This window comes from Oxyura jamaicensis, chromosome 30 (assembly GCF_011077185.1).
Source record: "Oxyura jamaicensis isolate SHBP4307 breed ruddy duck chromosome 30, BPBGC_Ojam_1.0, whole genome shotgun sequence".
NCBI classification, from domain to species: domain Eukaryota; kingdom Metazoa; phylum Chordata; class Aves; order Anseriformes; family Anatidae; genus Oxyura; species Oxyura jamaicensis.
Genome location: NC_048921.1, coordinates 91394 through 111556, shown reverse-complemented (window position 1 = coordinate 111556; position 20163 = coordinate 91394). Strand labels below are relative to the sequence as shown.

The following is a 20163-nucleotide window of genomic DNA, read 5'->3' as shown; positions in this document are numbered from 1 at the left end:
CCCCCCCCCCCCCAGCACCGAGCCCAACCGTGATAGGCAGAAGGGGGGGGGGATGAATTGGGGGGTAGGGGGCGGGGCTAAGTGGAGGGGGCGTGGTCACGGGGGCGTGGCCACGGTAACGGCGCGCCCCCGCCCCCCCCCCCGTTGCTCGGAGCCGCCGGCGCAACCCCCCGGGGGGGGCCGGACCGGCGGCGGGGGGGGGGGGGGACCCGGAGCATCCCCGAGCCCCCGCCATGGGGGAGAGGAAGGACCCGGACGGCGCTTACGGTACCGGGGCGGCGAGGGGACCCCCGGGACCCCCGGAACCCTTGGGAACCCCGGGACCCCCCCCCCTTCGGTTGTCTCCTGGGGAGGGGGTCCCCCCCGGTTTCCGATCCGTTATGGGGGTCCCCTCCCCGGCAGCAACCTGCCTGGGGTCCCCGGGGTGGGCTGCTGGGGGGGGGGGGCAGCGGGGGGCTGGGGACCACCAGGGTGAGGGGACCACCAGGTTTTGGGGGTCACCAAGTTTTGGGAGCGCCAAATTTTTTGGGGGGGCACTGGGTTTGGTGACTGCCACACGTGGGGGCTGCTGGGTTTGGGGAGCACTGAGGTTTTTTTATTTTGGGGGGGGTACGGTTGCCACCGAGTGTGGGGGCTGCTGGGTTTGGGGGGCACCAAGTTTGGGGACCACCAGGTTTGGGGACTGCTGGGCTTGGGGGGCTCCAGGTTTGGGGAGCACTGAGTTTTTTTGGGGGGTACGGTCAGCACCGAGTGTGGGGGCCACCCCGTTTGGGGACCACTCCATTTGGGGACCCCCCCGTTTGGAGATTTTGGGTTTTTGGGGCCGGTGGTTTGGGGACTGCTGGTTTTGGGGACCACCGAGTTTGCAGATTGTGAAGTTTTGGGACCACCCAGTTCGGGGGTCGCCGGCTTTGAAGGGGGGGGGTTGTCACCGGGTTCGGTGAGCCCCGAGTTTGGGGACTGCCGGTTTTGGGGTCCCCCCAGCTTTGGGGACCACCGAGTTTTTTTTGGGGGGGCGAATCGTGCACGGTGAGACGGCGACGGTCCCAGGGTGGGGCACCGCTGCTGGCACCCCGCGTGCCACCAACCGGACCTGGGCGCGCCGACACGGTGCCACCGGCCTCTGACACCCACCCGGGGGTCCCGGCGTCCCCAGGGGCTGGGGGGCACAGCGGGGCCACGCGTCCCGGTCCCCTCCGTGCTCCTCTTTTGTTCCCACCACGCATCCGGGGGTGCCCAGCCCGGCTCCCTGACATCACCGGCAGCCTATGAGCCGCGGGGACACCGCGGCGCCACCGTCCCCAACCCTCCGCGGAGCCGCCCAGCGCCACGCTTCTTTATTTATACACCCGAAGTATTTATTTATACACCCAAAATATTTATTTACGCCCCTAAATATTTATTTAGACCCCTAAATATAGCAAACCCCCGGGATGAAAAACAAAACCAAAGCCGGCTGCGGTCACCGCGCCACGCCGCCGGCGGACGGAGGGTGGTGCCCGCCACGGGGTGGTGGGCGCCGGGGCGAGGATGAGGAGGGGATGAAGCAGCTGCGGGGGCGAGGATGAGGAGGGGATGAAGCAGCTGCGCCTTTAACGGCGTGTTTGCACGGCCGGCTGCTCGCTGCTGAGGTTCCTGGCAGGCCGGCACGCCCAGGGCTGAGCGCGCAGGGGCTGTTTGGGGCGAAGGGATGGGGGACCAGGAGGAGGAGAACTACTACGGCAAGCACGGTAAGGGTTGGGGGGGCGTCGGGGTTGGGGGGGGGGGCACGGGGCTCGCCGCCCCCCTGACCCCGTGCCGGAGGATCCTCGGCGGACCACGGAGTGGGGTGCAGGAAGTTGGTGAGGCCGAGATAAGGCAGAGTGAGAGCCTGGCCCCGCTTTGGTTCGCGGCGCTTCCTGCCTGCGAGGCGGCCGGGAGGGTTCGTTAACACCGAGGCCTTCGTTAGCGCGGCGGTTAATGGCTAACGAGGGCAGCCGGGTGGATCTGCTGTTTATGGGGCGGTGGCGCCGAGGGCATGGAGGGGCGCCGTGCAAGGGTCGAACCCCCCCCCATTGGTGTTTTGGGGCGCAGCGCCCCCAAAAAGGGCTGGGAGCCCCCCGGGATGTGGTGGGGTCGCTCCGTGGGGGCGCAGCTCCCTGGGAACCCCGAAACCGATGGGTGTGGGGCTGCTCTGGGCACCCCAAAACCAATGTGCATGGTGTGGGGCTGCTCCAAGCACCCCGAAAGCGATGTGTGCGGCGTAGGGCTGCTCTGGGCACCCCAAAACCGATGTGTGTCTGGAGTGAGGCTGTTCTGGGCACCCCAAAATGGGTGTGTGCAGCACGGGGTTGCTCCAAGCACCCCAAAACCAATACGCGTGGTGCGGGGCTGCTCCGGGCACCCCAAAACCAATGTGTGTGCTGCGGGGCTGCTCCAAGCTCCCCAAAACCAATGTGTGCAGCACGGGGCTGCTTCCAGCACCCCAAAACAGATGTGTTCCCTGTGTGGGGCTGCTCCAGGCACCCCAAAAGTGCCTTGAATCAGACTTCTCCCCAGTAGCAGGCACTCCAGGCCCCCCCAAAGTGATGTTTCCTGGTCTGGGGTTGCCCCGGGCTCCCCAAAACTGACTTGTCCTGGTATGGGGCTGCTCTGGGCACCCCAAAATTGACTTGTCTTGGTATGGGGCTGCCCCGGGCTCCCCAAAATTGACTTGTCCCTTTATGGGGCTGCTCTGGGCTCCCCAAAATTGACTTGTCCTGGTATGGGGCTGCTCTGGGCACTCCAAAATTGATTTGTCCTGGTATGGGGCTGCCCCGGGCTCCCCAAAATTGACTTGTCCCTCTATGGGGCTGCTCCGGGCACCCCAAAACCGACTTGTCCTGGTACAGGGCTGCTCTCAGCACCCCAGAACTGCCTCAAAGCAGACGTGTCCCAGCTCCCGGCCGCTCCCACACCGAAACCGGCCTCGCTGGCTGAATTCCCACCCTAAAAATAACGAGGGGCGAAGGAGCGCGGCTTAACCACCGGGCTGCCGGGCAGGAGCGGAGGGCGCAGGCTGCAGGAGCAGGGGGGACGATTTCGGAGAATGCCGTGGGGAAACTCGCTCTCCAAGGGGATAATTGTTTCCACGCCTGGAAAACAGAAGCGCTGAAGGAGGGAAATGGCAGCTGGAGATTGTTTTCCTCCTGCTCCTGGTTCTCCCAGGCCTTTTGTTTAAAAACTGGATGGGGGGGGGGGGGGGGGGGCGGGTGGAAATTGGGGCTCCCCGGTCTGCACGGGGACCGCTCCTGCTTTGCTCGTGTCCGTGTTGGGTTTTGGTGCATCGTTGTCACAAGGAGGGGAAAACAAACCTAAAGGGTGGGCTGGAACTTTTCCAGCAGCAATGGGAACGGGATGGGGGAGTCCTTTGGCTGTTCCCCCCCCTGCCCTACCCCCCCAGGTCTCGGTGGCAGCATCGTGTTCCCAAGGGCGCGGAGGTTTCGCTGCCTCCGTGGGGAGGCGGCGGGAAGCGAAGGGAAAACTCCTCCTCCCCAGTGGTTTTTCCAACTGAGCCGGTTTGTTCTCCATCCCCACAGGGACGCCGCAGAAATATGACCCGAAGTTCAAAGGTCCCATCTACGACAGGTAAGAGCAGCCCCCCCCCCTGCCCCCCGCAGCCCCCTGCTGGGGCCGGCGGCCGTGCTCACGTCCCCGCTTCTCTTCCCGGCCACAGGGGCTGCACCGATGTGGCCTGCTGCATCCTCCTGGTCCTCGCCATCGTGGGCTATGTCGTGGTGGGCGTTGTGGGTACGTCTGGTCCCGGGTGGGTCCGAGGGGCCACGAGCTCCTCGGATAAAACAGAGGCGGGGCTGGGGCCGGAGGTAACCAAACTGCCCCGTTTTATCCCCACCGCCCAGCGTGGACGCACGGGGACCCGCGGAAGGTGATCTACCCCACCGACAGCCGCGGGCAGTTCTGCGGTCATCAGGGAACGGCCAACAAGTAGGTGCCCCCCTGGCCCTCCCTGCTCGTGTGCTGCTCGCTGGCGTCGCGACGTCCTCGGGGTGGCATCTTGAGCCGTTTTCTTCGCAGGGACAAGCCTTTCCTCTTCTACTTCGACATCGTGAAGTGTGCCAGCCCGCTGGTGCTGCTGGAGTTTCAGTGCCCGACCACTCAGGTACTTCTGGATGCTCTACCGGTGCAGCTCTCCGGTGCTGGGCTTCTTTAAAAAAGAGAAAAACGCCAAAAATAAAAGGGTTTGCGGCATTCCTGGTGCACTTCCCCACCTCCTCCTCTCCATGTTCCTAGATCTGCGTGAGCAAATGTCCGGACCGGTACATGACCTACCTGGGTGCCTACAGCTCCCGCGTGCCCGCCGACCTGCAGTACTACAAGCAGTTCTGCGTGCCCGAATTCGGGGACCTGAGCAAGGTGCGCGGGGCTGCGCCGAGCGGGGCTTTGTCCCATCCCGACCCCGGGACTTCACCTTCCCCTTGCTGTCCCCATCCAGGCTCCCATCGAGGTGCTGAAGGACAAGGAGTGCCCGGCCATGCTCATCCCCAGCACCCCACGTATGTTTGGAGGTGGCTAACGAGCTGCCGTTAACTGATTAACAAATGGGACCCCGCTCGTTACGGCTGGGGAAGCGCCCGTGCTCGCTTTGTCTGGGCTCTTTTTGGGATCCAAGCCGCCCGTTGGGGTTTTTGGGGGAGGTTTGGGTGGGTTTATGAGTGCTGCTGGGGGTTTGTTTCCTCGGGATGCTGGAGCAGGAGCAGCACCATCCCTGGGGTCACCAGTGGGCGAGCGCGTTTGGGGGTGTCCCATGGGGGGGGGGGGCATCTGCTGAGCCCCCTCTTTTGCAGTGGCCCGCCGCTGCCTCCCGGCCATCCAGGCCAAGAAGGGCGTCATCATGGTGGGGAACGAGACCACCTACGACGACGGGCGCGGGGGCCGCAGGAACGTCACCGAGCTGCTCGAGGGGGCCAGGTGGGTGCCGGCAGACACGGGAGCAGCGACGAGGCTGCTGCGTTATCGCCGCTTCGTGGGGAGCAAACCCTGAGGTTTTTGTCTGCACCGCCGCAGGCAGAGTGGACACTGAGGCTCTCCCCTGCCTTTTGCTTTTATTTTCTTATTTTTATCATTATTTTTTTTTTGCGTTCCAGAAAAGCAAACGTGGTCCTGGAGATGAGGCAGCTGGCCATGAAGATCTTTGAGGACTACACGGTCTCCTGGTACTGGATCATAATGTGAGCAGAGGCTGGCGCCCGCGTGGCACCTGCTCCCGAGGGGCAAAGCTCAGGAATTCCCCCACCGTTTTCTGCCTTTTCCTGACTTTCACATAATTTCCATTCAAACCAGACAGCAGAAGGGTGGCAGTGGGTGTAGAGGCTGAAGTAAAGCAGGTCCTGAAGGACCGAGCTGTCCCCTTCCCAGACCACAGAGGTCCACAGGAGTGGGAAGTGGCACGGGGTGTTTTGGAGCGTGTCAGAGCGTGTCGCCCCCACCCCAGTCACCCTCTGTCATGGGGAGTTCCCATTTCTGAGGCTGCCTTCTTCCTCCCGCAGAGGCCTGGTGATCGCAATGGTGGCCAGCTTGATCTTCATTGTCCTGCTCCGCTTCCTGGCCGGGATCATGGTCTGGGTGATGATCGTGCTGGTGATCCTGGTGCTGGGCTATGGTGAGCGATGTCCGGGAGGCGGTCGGGAGCCTTCTCCGTGCCCTCCCTGTTTTCTTTTCCCTATCTTTTTTTTTTTTTGCATGTGGAACCCCCCCAGGCAGAGTCCTTGGACCCAAATATTGGCGGGGTTGAGCAGCACCCCGCTCTCTGCTGTTGAGTGCCAGTACGACGATTTTCTGCTTTCCACCCCAGGAATCTTCCACTGTTACATGGAGTACGCCAAGCTGAAGGGGGAAGCTGGTTCCGACGTCTCCCTGAAGGACCTCGGGTTTCAGACTGACCTGCGCGTCTACCTCCACCTGCGGCAGACGTGGCTGGCGTTCAGTGAGTCCCTGTCCTCCTGCGGACACGGAGAACGTGCTCGGGAGGGGAGAGCACGGAGACTTCAGGGCCTTCTTGGCCTCTTGGTGGCCCTCTCCGAAAAGCTGGGCTACGGAGGGCGGCTGTGCTCGACGCCACGGGATGGAGCGCATGAAGGCCGTGCTGGACGTCCCTCGGGGAGTGCTGGGCGCCGTGGTGGATTGGGAAGGTGAGGGTGGACGGTGCCCATGCGCTGACGGGGCTCCCCTTCTCCCTTCCAGTGATCATCCTGTGCGTGGTGGAGGTGATCATCATCCTGCTGCTCATCTTCCTCCGCAAGAGGATCCTCATCGCCATCGCGCTCATCAAGGAGGCCAGCAGGTACGGGCCACTGTGTCCCCGGGCGGAGGTGGCTGTGGTCACCCGTTGCGAAGGGAGGGGACAACGGGGTGTCCCCATCTTCACGAGGACTTCCATGGGTTCTAACCGCCTTCCCCCGTCCTCGGCAGGGCTGTTGGCCACGTCATGATGTCGCTGCTGTTTCCGCTGTGCACCTTCTTCCTGCTGTGCCTCTGCATCGCCTACTGGGCCAGCACAGCCGTGTATCCTTTCTCCTTCCTTTTCCTGCGCGTTGGCTCCAGGGGAAGGAAGCCATGGAGACACTAGAAGTCCTCCAGGACTCGTTCCAGAGTCAGGGATGCATCCGCTAGCAAAGCCGCCAGCTGCGGCCTCTGGGTTAAAAGAAACAAAACCCAACGTAGGGAAGCAGAAGATTGGCAAGAGCAAAGCTGAGTTGGGCGTGCTGAGGATCCAGGCTTGGGTTTTTGTGAAGTCGTGTCTCCTTAACTGCCGTGCTGCAGCTTCCTCTCCACCTCCAACGAGGCGGTCTATAAGGTGTTCAACGAGTCGGCGTGCCAGTTTTCTGGGCAGACCTGCAGCCCAGAGGTGAGGACGTCAGGAAATTCATTCCACTGCTATGCTTTACCCGTGAAAGAAAAGGTTGTTTCTTACACAAAAAATACTTCGGTGGTCATTCAAGCCTGCAGGCTCTTGCAAGCGAAATCCCACACTTCTGAACTCATTTGCATCGTGCTGTTATTTTTCTTTAAGCTGTTGTGTGTGCAAAGCTTGCTTTTTGATGTGAGCAAACGTGCGAAACATTGAGCAGGATCAAGTCTCCTGGAAGCCAGCGTGGCTTTGGGTTGACCACGGGATGTTGTCGGTCCGCCTCGCGGTGCCTAAAATTCTTCTGCCTCCCCCAGAAATTCAACACGTCCAACGTCACCAAGCTGTGCCCCGACGCCCAGTGCCTCTTTGCGTTCTACGGGGGAGAGACGGCGTACCACAAGTACCTCATCATCCTCCAGTTCTTCAACGTCTTCATGTTCTTCTGGCTTGCCAACTTCGTGATCGCGCTGGGGCAGGTGACGCTGGCAGGCGCCTTCGCCTCGTACTACTGGGCCTTCAAGAAGCCTGACGACATGCCCGCCTTCCCCCTCTTCTCCGCCTTCGGCCGCGCGCTCCGGTACGTCCCTCGAGGAGCACCGCGAGCTTCTCGGGGTTTTCCATGTCTAACCGGAGCGGTTTCCCCAGGTACCACACCGGCTCGCTCGCCTTTGGGTCGCTGATCCTCGCCATCGTCCAAGTCATCAGGGTCATCCTGGAGTACCTGGACCACAGGCTGAAAGGTACCGAAACGGGGCTGGGAAATGAGTAGGTGGGCACGGCTGGTGTCCCTGCGGTACCAGAGCCCATGGGGGACGTCTCCCTCCTTGGGGATGCTCCCTCGAGGTGCTCCAGATGTCTGGAAGTGGTCGTGGACACCCTGCTTGAGCAGGGGTTGGACCAGATGGACCCAGAGGCTGGGACTGGGACGTGGGCACCTTGAGGCTTGCAGAGGGCCTCTGGGTTCACCCTCCCGTCCCGTGGTGTTCCTCCAGCTGCGGATAACAAGTTTGCCAAGTTCCTCTTGAGCTGCCTGAAGTGCTGCTTCTGGTGCCTGGAAAAATTTATCAAGTTCCTCAACAGAAACGCCTACATCATGGTAAGGGTCTGCCGGTCTCGGGTGCCCAAGGGGTTGTTGGCTATGGGGGGGCCTTGACATGAGTGGGGCTGTCTGTGGGAGGCTGTTGAGACCCGTGCCTCTCAATTTTGTGGGAAAACAAAGCTTTTCAGCATTTTCTAGCTGTTTTGCTGGAAAGCCTCAACATTCGCTGTGTTGCCTTTTCAGAGACCCCAGGGTGGGGGGGATTTGGCTTTTGGCCCAATTCGGGTGCTGATGCTTGACCTGCCGGTGGAGGAAAAAGCTCTCCTAGATTTGGGATTTCTCCAGCTGGCTGAGAATTCTTCTCAAGAGATGGGCTGAATCGTGGCCTCTTCTCTGGGCTGAATCCTGCCCAATGCTGTTCCTCACCTCTCTGCTCCCGTTTCCGTGACCCCTCCTAGATTGCTGTTTATGGCACCAACTTCTGCACCTCCGCCAGGAACGCCTTCTTCCTGCTGATGAGGAACATCATTAGGTGAGGTCTTGCTCGAAAGCATGGCCTGAGAGCGAGTTCCCGGTGTCCAAGCCCCTCCTGCTGTCAAAGAGGCAGCCAAATGTCCGCTGCGAGCGGGCGCTCACCTCTCTCTCGTTCCCAGGGTGGCCGTCTTAGATAAAGTCACCGATTTCCTCTTCTTCCTCGGCAAACTCCTCATTGTGGGCAGTGTTGGTAAGTATTGGCCAACGTAAGCCTTTCCTTGGGGCATTTGCTGCACCCTGAGCCTTCCCAAACCCTGTTTTTTTGGGAAGGGGAGCCTTCCCCGAACCCCCTCGTTCTGCCCAGGGTCCTGCAGCCATTTGTGTGATTTTGGTTTTCCAGGAATCCTCGCCTTCTTTTTCTTCACCCAGCGCATCAAGCTGGTCCAAGACACCGCGCCGCCCCTGAATTACTACTGGGTTCCTATTCTGGTGAGCCGCTTTCTGCTCTGCTGGGGAATTTAGATGTGACCAGAAGAAATCCTTAGCAAGAATGCCTTAAAAATGCTGCTCCGCTGGCCGTCTCTGCAGAGCTGCTTTGTGAAGGCTTTTTTTCCATCCCCACTGAAATGAGCCTTTGTTTCGGCTGCTGGCGAGGAGGCGTCTTGCCATCCGGGCTGGCTCCGTCCACCCTTGCTGCAGACGCCTTTTGTTCCCTGTTCCTTTCTGTGCGGCCCCCCCCCCCAGGGAATTTGGGATTCTCTCCTCTTTGCCAGGTTCCACCTAACCCCAGTGTTTCGCTTTCAGACGGTGATTGTGGGCTCCTACCTCATTGCCCACGGGTTCTTCAGCGTCTATGGCATGTGCGTGGACACCCTCTTCCTCTGCTTCTGTAAGTGTCCTCCTCCCGCTGGGCAGCAGAACCTCCCTCTGCCCCAGAGCCATCTGGACCCCGGGGTTTGCTCCCCTGGCCTCTCCGTAGGGTTTTCTCCCACTCTTTCCTTCCCCACCTTCCACCTGCCTTCCTACCAGCCTCTACTCTCCCCTCCACCTGGAAGCCCACAGCCTGTCTCTGGGTCTCTCTCTGTTTCGGTGCTTTGGTTGTGGGGGAACCTAGCTGCTACTAACTTCAATTTTCCTTTTTTTTTTTTTTTGTTTTCCCTTTTGTTTTCCTCCCCTCCTCATGTCTCTCCTCGCTCTTCTCCTCCTCTCACCTCTGCTCTGCCCTTCCCTGGCCTCTCCCACTGTTTTGTTCCCCTCTCCCCATCCTGGCTGCTTCTTCCTGGGGTTGTGAAAAGGTGAAGATCTGGAGAGGAACGATGGATCTCCCGAGAGGCCTTACTACATGTCCCCCGAGCTGAGTGCCATCCTGCTGAAGGGGACCCTAGAGCCTTCCAAAAGCACCGATAGCCAAGGCTAGGGCTGGCCCCGGGGTGGCTGCGTGGCCCCAGCAGCCTTCTCCTGCGGCCGCGGTTGGTGCAGAGCTCCCAGCTGGATGTCCTCCAGGTCCTCCCGGCCGGAGGTGTGCTGGCTTCTCCCTGCTGTACCAACCCCATCTCCCCGCCCAATAATGAATATTCTTGTATGGAAGGAACAAATCTGGAGTTAATCCGGGCTCCTGCACGGCCGGGCACGTGTGGCCAGGAGCTGTTGAGCCGTGCGTGCCCGGTGCCGGTGCGCGGCCGGGTTCACTCCTGGGGTGGCAGAAAAGCGGTGCCCCCGCTCCTCGCCCTGTGCCAAGCGGGTCAGCACACCCGAGGATGATCCCCGTGCGTGGTGGCGGACGTTTCGCTTTCAGTTCCTGCAAGGTGTCGGGTGTGAAGCAGAGCACGCCCTTCTCGTGGGTGAACCCCCCCCGCTGTTGTTGTTGTAGGGAGGTTAAAAGGAGCAGCTGGCCGTGCTTGCAACCTGCTGAGGCTTTTACTCGCAGCCTCCTGCGTTTAACGAAGATTTTGGGTCCTCCTGCTGGTGGCGTGGAGGTTGAGCCTCTAGGCGGAGGCTTGCCCGGTGCTGTACGAGCTCTGCTTGCTCCAGAGCTGCTTTGGCCGGTGGTTTGGCTGATGTGTGGGTGGAGGAGCTGCAGGACCACGTTGGCTTCGTGACGGCTGGGTCCTCTCCTTGTTTTCTCTTGATGCCCCAAGGGTGAGCAAGGCTTAAGGAACGCCGTCCTTGGCGACTCACCCTGCACACCATCCCGCAGCTCATGGTAGGAACCCCGAGCAGACGGAGCGCCATCTCCAGCAGGACAAAGGCGCGGTGTTGATGCTTGGATTCCCATCCCGGCGTCGCCCCTTACAAAACACCCCAGAGCTCTTTTTGCTCAGCTCTGACGCTGGTGCTTTGTGGTTTGTTTTTTCTGTTGTTGTGGTTGTGACTTTCTCGCTAGAGCAGCTGTTTGGCGCCGAGGCCAACCGGTGCGCTCAGTGCTGGGAATGCACCTAATTACTGCGTGCGCGTCGCGTGCTGGCGAGGGCGTTGTGCGCTGGGCGAGCAACGCTGAGCAAAATCCCTTTGTGCTCACGGCCGGAGCAATTCGGGATGCAGAAGGAGCAAAAATCACTTTGCGCTTGTGGCCCAAGCAATTCGGGACACAGGAGGAGCAGGGAGGGTGGTGGAGGCAGCACTCCGGGGTGACCTCTCCTCGCAGCTCCTTCACTGTTAAACTTTCCCAAGGGAAAAAAAAAATCAAACCTTTGCTTTCTTCCAAGTAACAATCAGGAAGTTTTCAGAGCACGGCACTCCCTTTAAAACAAGGAGCAGCTGTGACGCTTCGCGTGCCAGGAGCCTTTAGGTGCAGCGGAGGGAAAATCCCCTCTCCCCACGATGAGCTGAAAGACCTTGATTTCCACGGGAGCGCCCCAAAGGAATATTCCTCAGCCGGGTGGCACAGCTCTCCTCTGCCATCTCGCTGCCTTTAAGCTCCGTGCCCCGGGCCGTGCCAACCCCTGTCTGTGGCCCCCGCTGCTGCGCGGGGGGGTTTCTCGTTGCAGTGGAAGACCTGGAGCGAAACGACGGCTCGGCCGAGAAGCCGTACTTCATGTCTCCCGACCTGAAGAAGCTGCTGAAGAAGACGAACAAGGGCCAGCCGGAGGCGTAGAGCCCGCCGCGTCCTCCCCGCTCCTCCGTTTTTTCCCTTCCCGCGCCGGGAGCAAGGTTGCGGGGTTGCACCCGGCGCTCAGCACTGCTTGTCCCAGGAGAAAATGCTGTCTCGATGCACCCAAACCACCAGCAAGGCTCAGCGCAGAGCAGCGGGGAAGGGCTCATTTCAGAGGGGACTGGGTGATCCTTAACGATCCGGCGCTAATTGCCGGGGCTGCAGAACTTGGCACGGCTCAGCCCCTGCCCGTCCCACGTTGGGACGTTTCTGGCCAGAACCTGCTGGCGCTGATAAAAGCAGCGTGGGACCGGCTCTGGCACGAGCACGAGGTGAAGTCCGGTCTTTAGGGGCATCGAGCCAACAGCAAAGTGAGTTTTTTAAAGTAAATGAGAAATCCGACGACGCCGTCACGTTCAGGGCAGCCGTGCTCGGCTGCCTCGTAGCGCCTGGACAAACCCAGGCGTTGCAGTGACCGCCGAGCCAAGCAGCTGCCCTGGTGGTGGCTTTAAGCAGCTCTCTGGCTTGCTGCAGATTTGCAGCCCACCCCCCCCCTAAAAAAATATTTGGTTGAAATTGTTGGTTCCCACCTGGAGAGCCGAAACGTGCAGAAACAGCCTCGCTTCTCTTGCTGTCTTTCGAAGACGCTTTAGGGTTCTGCTTTGGGGTTTTGGTGGGTGCAGATTAGAGAAGTAATCACTTTATGAAATAAGCTCGTTATTGCTCTTTTAACCATGTGTGAAGGTGGAAGGAAATCCCGGGTTGAAGGGGCCCAGCTCTCCGAGGGGGCCACGGACTGGGCCAGATGGGCGTACTCTGTGCGGTTATTTCATCGCGATGAAAGGGCTGACAGCTCCCACCCCATCCTCTGAACAAATCCTGCGTTATGGTTTCCAAAACGTGGCAGCAAAGTGTCCCTAACACGCCAACAAAATTAACCAGTGGTGCTTTGCCTGTGTGATGATCTAGGAAGACCCCCCCCCCCCCCACCCGTGGGCATGGTAAAGGAGTAGTGTGTGTGTATATATATACATATATATCTTTTTTTTTTTTTTTTTTAGGTTTACATTAGGTAATTTTAAGCAAACCAAATGCCAAACAGGTTGCCTTATGTCCTGAGACACCACGGGGTTTTCTGGACTTTTAGCTAGCTGCTTTTTCTAATCGGAAGGTGCAGACCTCTAGCAGCTTCCATCAGAAAAACAAGGGAGGTTTTTGAGAAATAGATTGAAGGAGGTTAAATATCGCTGCCTCGGAGCATTAAAACACAAATAAAATACCGAAGCTTCCTCTGAGCAGGTCACCGGAGCTACACGGCCCTGCTGCTGTGAATGGCAACTGCAGGAGCCACGTGTGCCAATTCCGAGGAGGCTTTGCCCAGGTGTGGTCACCTCCACGGATTTTACCTGATTGCGCTTTATTCTGCTTTAAAATACATTCGCTGAGGTGTGAGGTGGAGAACTTAAACAGCTCCCGAAGCACAGGGCGGGCAGCAGGAGGTTTGTGGGGTTGCAGGCACCTCCTTCTCTTAAAAATTGCAAAACTTCTTTATTACAGCGGTTTAAATTTGGTTAGCCACGTGTAACTGTAACTCGCGCCCAAGGGCATATTCTGCTTCTTTTATACGTATTTCTCAGTAATCTTTAGAGCCCTGTAGTATTTTTGTAAGATACAAGAGATGTTTTCTATTTGCACTATTAACAGCTTTGGGGGGGGGGGGGGGTTCTATATTTTGGTTTTAGCCGTTTCCCGGTGGTTTCAGTTCTCCAGCCGTCGCTGCGATCCCTTCCCGTACCGCTGCAGGGACAGGTGTTGAAACAGTCGTGTGCTGAGGTGATGCTAACTCGGGGGCAAAGCTTTAAAAAATAAATAAATAAGGCATTAAAGAGGAGAATCGTCCTCTCAGTTCAGGATAGGCGGTCAGTAGATAAGTGGGAGCAATCATAGGAATGTATTAATTTTACAGCTGCTGTAGCAGCCATGAGAAAATAATTTCTGGGGCATGATTCTGGTCCTGAATTACTTTTTCTCCTTTCCTTTGGCATCCTTGCATAGGTTTTGAGTTGTGTTTTTCCTTTTGTTTTTTTGTTTCTGTTTGAAGTTTATGTATAGAGGGCAAATTCACGGCTTGCTCCTAGACGTCAGCTGTTAACTTTTCATGCTTTGGTTGTGGAAATGCTGTCCAAGGTAACAGGACCATCAGTAACCGACATTTATTTGCATCAACATACGCCACGGATTGTTAGGTCTGAAAATACGAAGGTTGAAAAAGACTTGTTAATGTAGCAAGAGGTGCTCTTTGCTTGGGACGTGGGGCTGGCTCCGCTGTGTTGTGTGAACTTGGGATTCAAGGGGCAGAATTTGGGGATCCGATTTATTTCCTGCTGAGGAAATGGTATTCACGCCACAGCAGGGTTTTAGCGTCCAGAAAGGCTTCGCTTGATGACTTCCACTGTTTCTTTCTGCAAGCGCGGGCTGATGCCTGCACCTGGGAGGGCACCTCCTATGCCTAAGCCACGTATTTAAAAACATCTTTAGGAATAATTGCGCTCTCTTCTGTCTTGCGAGATGCTCCTTTTGCCCCTGTGATCCACGCATGCTCCTTGTTATTCCCCGAATCATCCCAGGGCCCTGCTTAAAAGCTGCAGGGCTGATGTCCTACACTCCCTTTCCTTTTAAACGTGTTTCTCTGAGGCATTAAGTGCAGCTGCTGTGCACCGGGGCCCCTACGCAAGCACACACCTCCAGCTGGAACGTACGCACGTTTCCGATGTCACGTGCGGCGGTTGTGTTGATGTCAGCATTCCAACCAGAAATAAAGTGCCTATTTGGACCTCACTTCCACCACGCGGCTCATTTCGGGTTCTGACGTGATGGCAAAAACTTTGTCGCGTTCTCCGCGGCGACTCAGAAAGGGGTTGAGGGTGGAAGGGACCTCTGGGCACCCCAGCGTCCGACCCCTTGCTCAGTCAGGCCTCTGCTCAGAAATGGAACAATCGGTACGTTCGCCTCACTCAAAGTCTGTAAAACTTCCAGTTTTTCAAAGAGGCAAAGCCTGGACCTTTTTCTGGAGAGAGGCCTGGCAAAACCCGAGTGATGGGAAAGCAGGAAACACGCCCAACCTCGCTGAAGCTGGGAACCGTGTCGGTGGGGATGCTCCCGCTGGACCAAGTGGTTCACACCAAGCACCAGCTTCAATCGAGTGCCTCGGAGAGGTGGTGCAGGGCACGGGGCCCTGGACTGATCGGGCAGGCTGCAAGAAAGCAGTTTTGGGTGTGAGTGATCCCGCTGCGGGATCTACCGGGTTTTTTCCCCCATGAACAGGCAGCAGTCTCCTGAGCATTGGCTCCTCTCCAGCACAGACCCCTCGAAAATCAGCTCCTGATGAAAGAAGGCACCAGTCCGCAGCGCTTTGCCTGCCTTCTGCCCCGTGCTATGGAACAGCGGGAGAAAACACAGAGCGTGACTGGGGGGGGTAACAGAAACTGCTGGCTTTCACCCCATTTTTTATTTATTTATTTATTTTTAAAAAAAGGTAAAAAAGGGTAAACGGTAAAAAGGGGTAAAGCTTGCTCAAGCACGCTCAACTTTCTGCTTCCTCTTTTCAGAGTCTGGGGCTTGATTTTTTTTTTATTATTATTTTTTTATGGTTACAAGCTATTGCCCAAGAATCCCGTAACCACAAGTGCTGGGTCTGGCTGGGATGGAGTTAACTTTCCCTGCAGCAGCCCGTGCAGTGCTGGAACAGCACTGGTATCACACCAGCCTTGTGTCCATTGCTGCACAATACTGGCACAGCATAAGGACTCCTGCCGAACCCCCAAGAGCCAGCAGGCTGGGGGTGGGCAAGTGATGGGCAGGGGACATCACCAGGACAGCTGACCCCAAAGCTGAGCCCACCAAAGCGATAAAAGGTGGGAAAAACGTCCGTCCTCCTCCCAAACGCTGTCTACATGTATAGACTCCCTGCTTCAGGGACGGGGCTAAGCACCACTTGTTAGTGGTAAGTAGAGAGTAATTTCTTTCCTCTCTCTGGGTGCTTCCACGTGGCCTCTGCTTGTTTTTTTTTTCTTTATTCCCTCCAAATGCTGACAGTTTTTCCTTTAGTTAAATTAATTACTTTTTTCTTAACAATATTTGTGGCTAATATTTATTTTCCATTTAACTAAATTAGCATTTTCTCAACCCCCCAACTTTCTTTTCATAAACTCCCCCCAAGGGAGTTCAGGTGTACCCAAAGGCTTCCGCTGGGAGCACTTTTTCCCTGGGCTGCAGGGGAATTGCTGCTCTGGCACCTCGAGCACCTTGTCTCCCTCCTTCTTCATTCACCGTGCTGGCTACGGGGCTCCTTCTCTCACTGCTTCTCGCTCACTCTTCTCGTGACTGATGCATAGTGGGTGTTGTAGTTGTTGTTGTTGTTTTCCTCTCAGATGCGCTGTCACACAGGCACCAGCAGCGTCACTCACTGGTCCAGCTTTGGCCAGCGGTTGCTTTTGGGACGACCCCCGTGCCGCCCAGCGCTGAATAAACATCCCTACTTTACAATCCGACGGGTTGTGGAGTCCGTTGTCCGCAAGTCACCACTCCGGAGCCATTCCCCACCACACCACCTAAAACCCTCACAGCTGCCCACCCCAGTAGAGGCTGGAATGCTCAGCACGTCGTGCAAAGGACACCATGGCCCTGCACGTGTTGTTGGAGTTTTAATTGAATATGAGTGTTTGAAGGTTTCTGTCCCTCCCTGGCTTAGGAGGGTCAGCAGCACAGCGCCCACCGGCGCCATCTTGATGCCGGCTGCGCCCTTGAACCCAGGATGAAGACGGTCTGAGTCGCCAGAGAGACAACACGGAGCTCCTCGTCATACTGCATGGGCTGGAGGGCTGCAACGGAGAGAAACGGAGCAGAAATGAAACCCACCTGTGTGCAGAGACTGCGGGCAGCCCCTGCAGCCCCTGCCACCCCCCCGCCTGTCACTCTCCAGGAAGAGAAGGAGGGACCAAGGGGTTAGAGTCGGAGAACCATTAAGTGTCCTGTGCTGGAAGGGATCAGGGAGCCCAACTCCTGACTGCACACTGGGCAGCACGGGACTCACACCACGTATCTAACAGCTTTGTCCAAATGCTTCTTGAACGCCCACGAGCTTGGGCACCATGCCTGCTTGCCTGGGGAGCCTGCTTCAATGCCTGACCACGCTCTCGGGGAGGAACTTTTCCCCCAAATCCCATCTGAACATCGCCATACCCAGCTTTAAGCCACTCCCTCGCCTCCTATCACTGGTCAGCAGAGAGAAGAGATCAGCACCTCCCTCTCTGCTCCCGTCACAAGGAAGTTGTAGACAGCAGTGTTCTGCTGTTAACATACTCCAGAAAAGCCCTTTTTCTTACCCACCCCGGTACTCGCCAGCTTCGACCCCAGCTGAGCTTGTGGCCGTACAAACTTTCTCCCTTCCCTCTGAGAAAGGCGAATGCCCCCTGCCCCACCAGTCGTGGACCCGCACCCCGCTGCCCTCGCTCACCGCTGCAGATCTTTTGAATGTTCTTCTCGCTCTGGTCCTTGCAGTGCTGCGCGGCAAGGCCTAGGCACAAAGCTCCTGTCAGAACCCTGCGAGGCGCCCCCCAGGCCCACCTGCATGGGCACGGGGCGGCACAGGGCCCCTGGGGACCCAGTCCGGGGGACTCTACGGGCACTGCAGCGGCTGGGGCTGCCAAAGCTGCCAAAAGAGGGACCCCGGGGGCTGTGACTCACCGATGAACCTCACGGCTGCCTCCCGCAAGGGGGCCTGAATGTGCTGCAGGTACAGCAGGCTGTGCTGCAGGTATTCCTCCACCATTCCCTTGTCCTGCACGAGCTGGAGAGAGAAGAAGGTTACGGGGCCTGCAGACCCTGCCCAGCTGGACAGACCCCCCCTGCTGCCAACAGTCCCCTGCCCCTCAAGCCATTCCCATCTCCCAGCCACGAGCGAGCCCCGTGGGGCTGAGGTTTGGAGAGAGCCGCTGGCCGAGGGGCCTCGGGGGTGCTCAGCCCCCTCTGTCCTGCTGCTGAGGAGACCCAGGTGGGCCAGGGGCTCCTTCAGCTTGCAGGGGAGGGGAGAGGGGCCTGCAGAGGAGCACTCTGGGCCCTGTGCTGGAGGGAAGGGAGCAAGGATGAGGCTATGGGCGGCGTGCTCTGGGGAAGTTGGGCAGGATTATCGAGCTGGGAGCAGGGCGTTGTCTTTACCAAGCACTCAGCGATCCTCCAGGTCTGCTGTGTCTGGGCCAGGTGCTTGAGATCTTTCCGCTTCAGGAACTCTGCAGCGGTGACAAGGGCTTCCATGGAGGCCTGCAGAGCGGCAGAGGCTGAGAGATGGCACCACAGCCCAGGGAAGGGGACCTGGCAGCCCCCACCCCTTGGCAGGGCTGCAGGCCTTTCCCAGCCCATGGTGGGATAATGCAGCGGGGGACGAGTGTGAAGTGCGTTTGGCAGGGCCCAGCAGCTGAAGGGCACAGGTGTGGGAACCGTCAGTGCCCTGCTTCTGAGCCCCTGCCTGCACTGGGTCTTCAGGGACCCTTCCTAGGGGCTGCACTGGAGGAGGAGGAGGGCCGACTGGTGGGAGCAGCGCTGGAGGGGAACCCTGCTTCCCTTTCTCCACCCAGAGGGGGGAGAAGGAAATATTGTATGGGCCCAGCATAAGGAAGGAGGAGAGCTCTGCCCCCATTCTCCGTGACACAGGCGGTTGCACCCCAAGGGGACACACGTTCCAAGTGCCCGATTGCCTTCAGCCCTGGCCCCGGACGCCCAGGCAACCCCTGTGGTGTCAGTATGCTAGTCCCTCTAGTCAGGTACGACATACGGACCTTGGCCACGCTCTGGGTCTGGTCACTCATGTAAAAGAAGAGTGGGAGCAGGCCCCTCCGCACGACCTTCTTCATCTGTCTCTTGTGGAACCACACCACAACCTGCATGACTTTCTTGTAGAGGCAGATGGAGAGCTCTTGCACCTGGCTGCACTCCTGGTAGGGAGGAGGAGAGGAAGACTTCAGCAAGAGGCGCTCCCTGCCCGCGGTGAGCAGTCAGGGGCGTTAGGGTGGCTGATGTGAAAGGAGGTACTTCAGAATCAGAGTCAGCTGAAAGGAGCTGTGGCCAGATCTGTAGCCACAGCGAAAGGACACAGCCCCGCTAGAGGGACCGTAATAGGTCTCCGTCACGGGGGGCAGCTGTCATTAGAGTGCCCATTTGTGGGCTCAGGTCCCGCAGCAGCCTTACGTCGTCAAACAGTGGCAGGATATCTGCAGCCACTTGCAGAGCGATGGAGCTGGCCTGCTTCCTCTGCACTTGCTCCATCACGTTTCTGATGAGAAGCAGGGCCTTCGTCTTGGTGTTAGTCTTGGCATCGTGCAGGCACTGAATGATGCCTGGCAGCAGGACTGGAAGCTTTCTTGCCTGTATGAAGGACAGAGTTTCCTTGTGGTGAAACAATGAAAGGCCACCCTGGCCAAAACCCTGTGGTGCCAGAGCACCAGGCTCCCATCTTGCTCGTGGAGAGGCAGCAGGAGACTTGCACTGGGAAGCAGCCACCAGGCAGGCAATGGCCATGGGCACCCATTGCGTATGTGAGGGGAGCAAGGGTAGGAAAAGGAGGGCAGCTGAGCAAGGACTGTGTGTCCCTTTTTCGGACCAGCCCCAAAAGGTACACGGGTTGGTAACCCTGCATGCATGGAAAGCTCCCCAGAGAGCCGCTGGGCCCCTCCATGGCCAGATCATTTCTTGATCATTTCTTCTGCGCCACAGAGCTGCAGGCAGAGCAGAGACCTCCCAGCTGGCCGTGAGTAGGCCATGATACCTTCAGGACAAAGGCCCACCGGCCTTCACATAACTATGCCCTTCTCACCACTTCAGGTCTCTCTGACAGCGGGTAGAGAACGCTGAGCGCCAGTGAGTGCAGCGCTGGGCTGGGATGCTTCAAGAGCTTCTGGAGTTGGCACAGGGCATGCAAGTCCTCTTGTCCAGCTTCTGGGCGGGACAGCAGCTGAAATGAGCACAGCATCGAGAGACTGTCAGAGCCTGCAGGCTGCAGGCACCGTGCAGCTCCTGGCTCTCCCGGCGGCTCAGGCCAGGGGCAGCAGGGCCAGGCAGCCTGTCCTGGGGCAGCTGTGGCTGGGGAGGGCCGCAGGGCCCCTGAGAGCCCTGTGCCTGGCAGCACCCAGCAGCCTTTCTTTGCCTGCTCCTCCTGCACGCACGTCCTGGAGGAGCTGCCAGTTTCTGGGTAGATGGGCAGAGGCACACACGCGGCCCTGAAGAGAAGCAAGGCCTCGTCCGGTAGCTCACCGCCAAGTGATGGATGCAGGTGTCCTGGCTGTTGGAGCCCAAGAGCTGGTGCAGCTTCTGGTCCTGGAGCAGGTCAAGTATCTCCTTCAGGACCTTCTCCATAGTCTGGTCCTGGGAAAGCATTACTTCCCACATGGCCAGGGCAGCGCTGCAAGGACAGAGCACTCAGTCAGCAGGGCACACTCTGCCACAGCGCCATGGCCTGCACAGGCCCCGCAGGCCCCAGGCTGTCCTGCAGCCCTGGCCCTGCCGCCCCCCTCACTTGGGGTGCCCTGGGAGCCCTGGCTGGGCAAGCAGGAGAGGGCAGAGATGACGTTCCCCGTGGGGCAGGCATCCCTGTGGGGCAGAGATGACGTTCCCTGTGGGGCA

General features: G+C 58.5%; 2 protein-coding genes across 5 annotated transcripts; one reads left to right on the top strand and one right to left on the bottom strand.

The window, feature by feature from the left end:
• The first annotated feature begins 120 nt into the window (after positions 1–120).
• Positions 121–14328, top strand: SLC44A2 (solute carrier family 44 member 2). Of its 4 annotated transcripts, none has more exons than XM_035308704.1 (22): positions 121–267; positions 3558–3606; positions 3695–3768; positions 3879–3963; positions 4054–4138; positions 4270–4392; positions 4472–4532; positions 4824–4947; positions 5124–5207; positions 5526–5638; positions 5831–5962; positions 6220–6319; positions 6448–6540; positions 6799–6883; positions 7201–7463; positions 7532–7626; positions 7879–7982; positions 8384–8457; positions 8579–8649; positions 8800–8888; positions 9204–9288; positions 9695–11087. In XM_035308704.1, exons 1-22 carry the CDS (start codon positions 234–236, stop codon positions 9814–9816), a joined length of 2145 nt encoding a protein of 714 aa, XP_035164595.1. In that variant the 5' UTR covers positions 121–233; the 3' UTR covers positions 9817–11087. The 4 variants fall into 4 exon arrangements, with proteins under 4 accessions (XP_035164595.1, XP_035164597.1, XP_035164594.1 ...); XM_035308706.1 differs by lacking the exon at positions 9695–11087 and adding an exon at positions 11387–14328 and having other exon boundaries at positions 122–267; XM_035308703.1 differs by lacking the exon at positions 121–267 and adding an exon at positions 1534–1730.
• A 1828-nt stretch (positions 14329–16156) lies between these two features.
• Positions 16157–19549, bottom strand: LOC118155461. The gene is made up of 6 exons (XM_035308742.1): positions 18733–19549; positions 18324–18479; positions 17707–17808; positions 17236–17338; positions 17006–17065; positions 16157–16370 (listed from the first exon to the last, which is right to left on the bottom strand). The coding sequence occupies exons 1-6, from the start codon at positions 19228–19230 to the stop codon at positions 16246–16248; spliced, it is 1044 nt and encodes a 347-aa protein (XP_035164633.1). The 5' UTR covers positions 19231–19549; the 3' UTR covers positions 16157–16245.
• Positions 19550–20163: the final 614 nt, after the last annotated feature.

What these genes read in the sequence shown, in the direction of transcription:
- LOC118155461 (XM_035308742.1), bottom strand. Translation starts at nt 19,230, where the DNA reads ATGATCTGGCCATGGAGGGGCCCAGCGGCTCTCTGGGGAGCTTTCCAT. An exon ending in TCCTGCCACTGTTTGACGAC is followed by an intron (nt 18,480 to 18,732) that starts GTAAGGCTGCTG and finishes CCTCCCTACCAG; the next exon opens with GAGTGCAGCCAGGTGCAAGA. An exon ending in CATTCAAAAGATCTGCAGCG is followed by an intron (nt 16,371 to 17,005) that starts GTGAGCGAGGGC and finishes TCTCCGTTGCAG; the next exon opens with CCCTCCAGCCCATGCAGTAT.
- SLC44A2 (XM_035308703.1), top strand. Translation starts at nt 1,691, where the DNA reads ATGGGGGACCAGGAGGAGGAGAACTACTACGGCAAGCACG. An exon ending in GCCTTCGGCCGCGCGCTCCG is followed by an intron (nt 7,464 to 7,531) that starts GTACGTCCCTCG and finishes CGGTTTCCCCAG; the next exon opens with GTACCACACCGGCTCGCTCG. An exon ending in CCTCATTGTGGGCAGTGTTG is followed by an intron (nt 8,650 to 8,799) that starts GTAAGTATTGGC and finishes TTGGTTTTCCAG; the next exon opens with GAATCCTCGCCTTCTTTTTC.